We start from the raw sequence: 1,597 nt of genomic DNA, 5'->3' as shown, positions 1-1,597 counted from the left end.
AGCAGAAGGTTGATCTTGGACACAGTTGGATGTTCCAACCAGACAATGAGCCCAAACACACATCAAAGTGGTGAAGAAATGGTTCCATCAGGCTGGAATGAAGGTTCTAGACTGGTCTCCCCAAAGTCCTGACTGGAACCATCCAGAACCTGTGGACTGATGAAGAACCAAGTTTGAGTCAGAAAGACGACAAGTTTAGTTGAACTTCTGTCCACTCTGACTGCTATGACATACCTGGTGTTTACAAGTACATGTGACCTTTTGTATACACCTGTACTTCCTGTACCTACAGTCACGAGGCCAACACTCAGCCAATCACGTGGACACAGGCGGTATATAAAGACAATCCCTCTCTTTGTTTCAGGTTGGTAGCCTTGGCAACCTGGGCAAGGTGATGTCGGTGGTTCAGACCAAGCCGGTTCAGAGCGGAGCAGCTACTGGTCAGGCTGGGAGCAGCCCAGTGACCCAGATTCTCCAGGTACTGATGAATTGTGCTGGTAAGACTGGATCAGAACTAGACAGAACCTCCCACAGCTCTGCTCAATCAGCTGATCAACTGGAACTGAGCGTCTTTGCAGTAGACGAGCTCACAGAACTGCATATCATATCTACAGTAATATATAAAGGATATATATGTATATCAAAGACGGTGTTTGTTACTCTTATTCACGTCTTTTTAACAAAGCAAATGTTGGTGCAGCTCTCAGCGCTGACCGAGCGTGACCATATGTGTTGTGTAGATCCCACATCGAGGTCATACATGAAATATAAAGTGTGGATCATGAGGCAGCACTTCTGTGGGAGAATATGTCTTCAATGGAAAATCCAGTTTCCTCTGACTGAACGAGCTGATTCTTTATCTGCAGTAACTTTTATTTGCCTTCATTAACCAGGAAGTCCCATTGAGATGAGAAATCTGTTTTCTAAGGGAGACCTGACCGAGGTAGCAGCAAACATGAAACAGATCATGATCGACAATGAATAGCGAACAGTAAAACAATCTGAGGATAACACAGACTGACAGCTGGTCGTGATGCTCTTAAACTCATTAATGGATGTAAGCGCTTCTAGTTTAAGAGTGTTTTGGAGATTATTGCATGACCATGACAGGAGAACACTGTTTGGTCAAAGTCTGTTAAAACCATTGAAGGAGGCACCAGATGGTAACTCCTGGAGCTGATGGTGAGACGAGCGCTGAGGTGTTAGGGTTTGGGTTCTTCGAGGTGTTCTGGGAGTCAGCAGAGCTTTATAGGTGAACATATACCAGTGTTGTTGCGTACGAATGCTTCATGATGTCCAGCCAACCAGATCATAGAGAATACAGCAGTGAGTTTGAAATAAAATGCAGTGAAGCACGAGAGACCGACTGGAGCCTCTTTAAGGTGGATGAGGCTGATCAGCCACAGACAGGAAGGCGGCTTCTGCAAGTTCATTCTTTGCAGAAAATGTAAAGCATGTTTTATAACTAAAATAAAACATGATACTGTATCTACTGACCAGAGTTCTACCTTCAGACTGTGAATGTTCCAGAGGTCCAGGTCCTTGAAGTCCACAGAGGAGGGTCCAGATTGATCACTTTAATGGACTTTTTCCATCA

The 1,597-nt window shown here is 44.6% G+C and overlaps 1 protein-coding gene across 1 annotated transcript in view; it reads left to right on the top strand.

Moving 5' to 3' along the window:
- hcfc1b (host cell factor C1b) overlaps nucleotides 1-1,597 on the top strand; it is a 17,380-nt gene that overhangs the window by 7,014 nt on the left and 8,769 nt on the right. The window contains exon 12 of the mRNA XM_008295241.1: nucleotides 365-478. Within this exon, the coding sequence (XP_008293463.1) occupies nucleotides 365-478 (114 nt within the window). The remainder of the gene's footprint in view (nucleotides 1-364; nucleotides 479-1,597) is intronic.

Source organism: Stegastes partitus, unplaced genomic scaffold, assembly GCF_000690725.1.
Source record: "Stegastes partitus isolate 25-593 unplaced genomic scaffold, Stegastes_partitus-1.0.2 Scaffold1033, whole genome shotgun sequence".
NCBI lineage: Eukaryota > Metazoa > Chordata > Actinopteri > Pomacentridae > Stegastes > Stegastes partitus.
The sequence above is the reverse complement of the archived record's forward strand: the minus strand, read 5'-3'. Positions and strand labels throughout refer to the sequence as shown.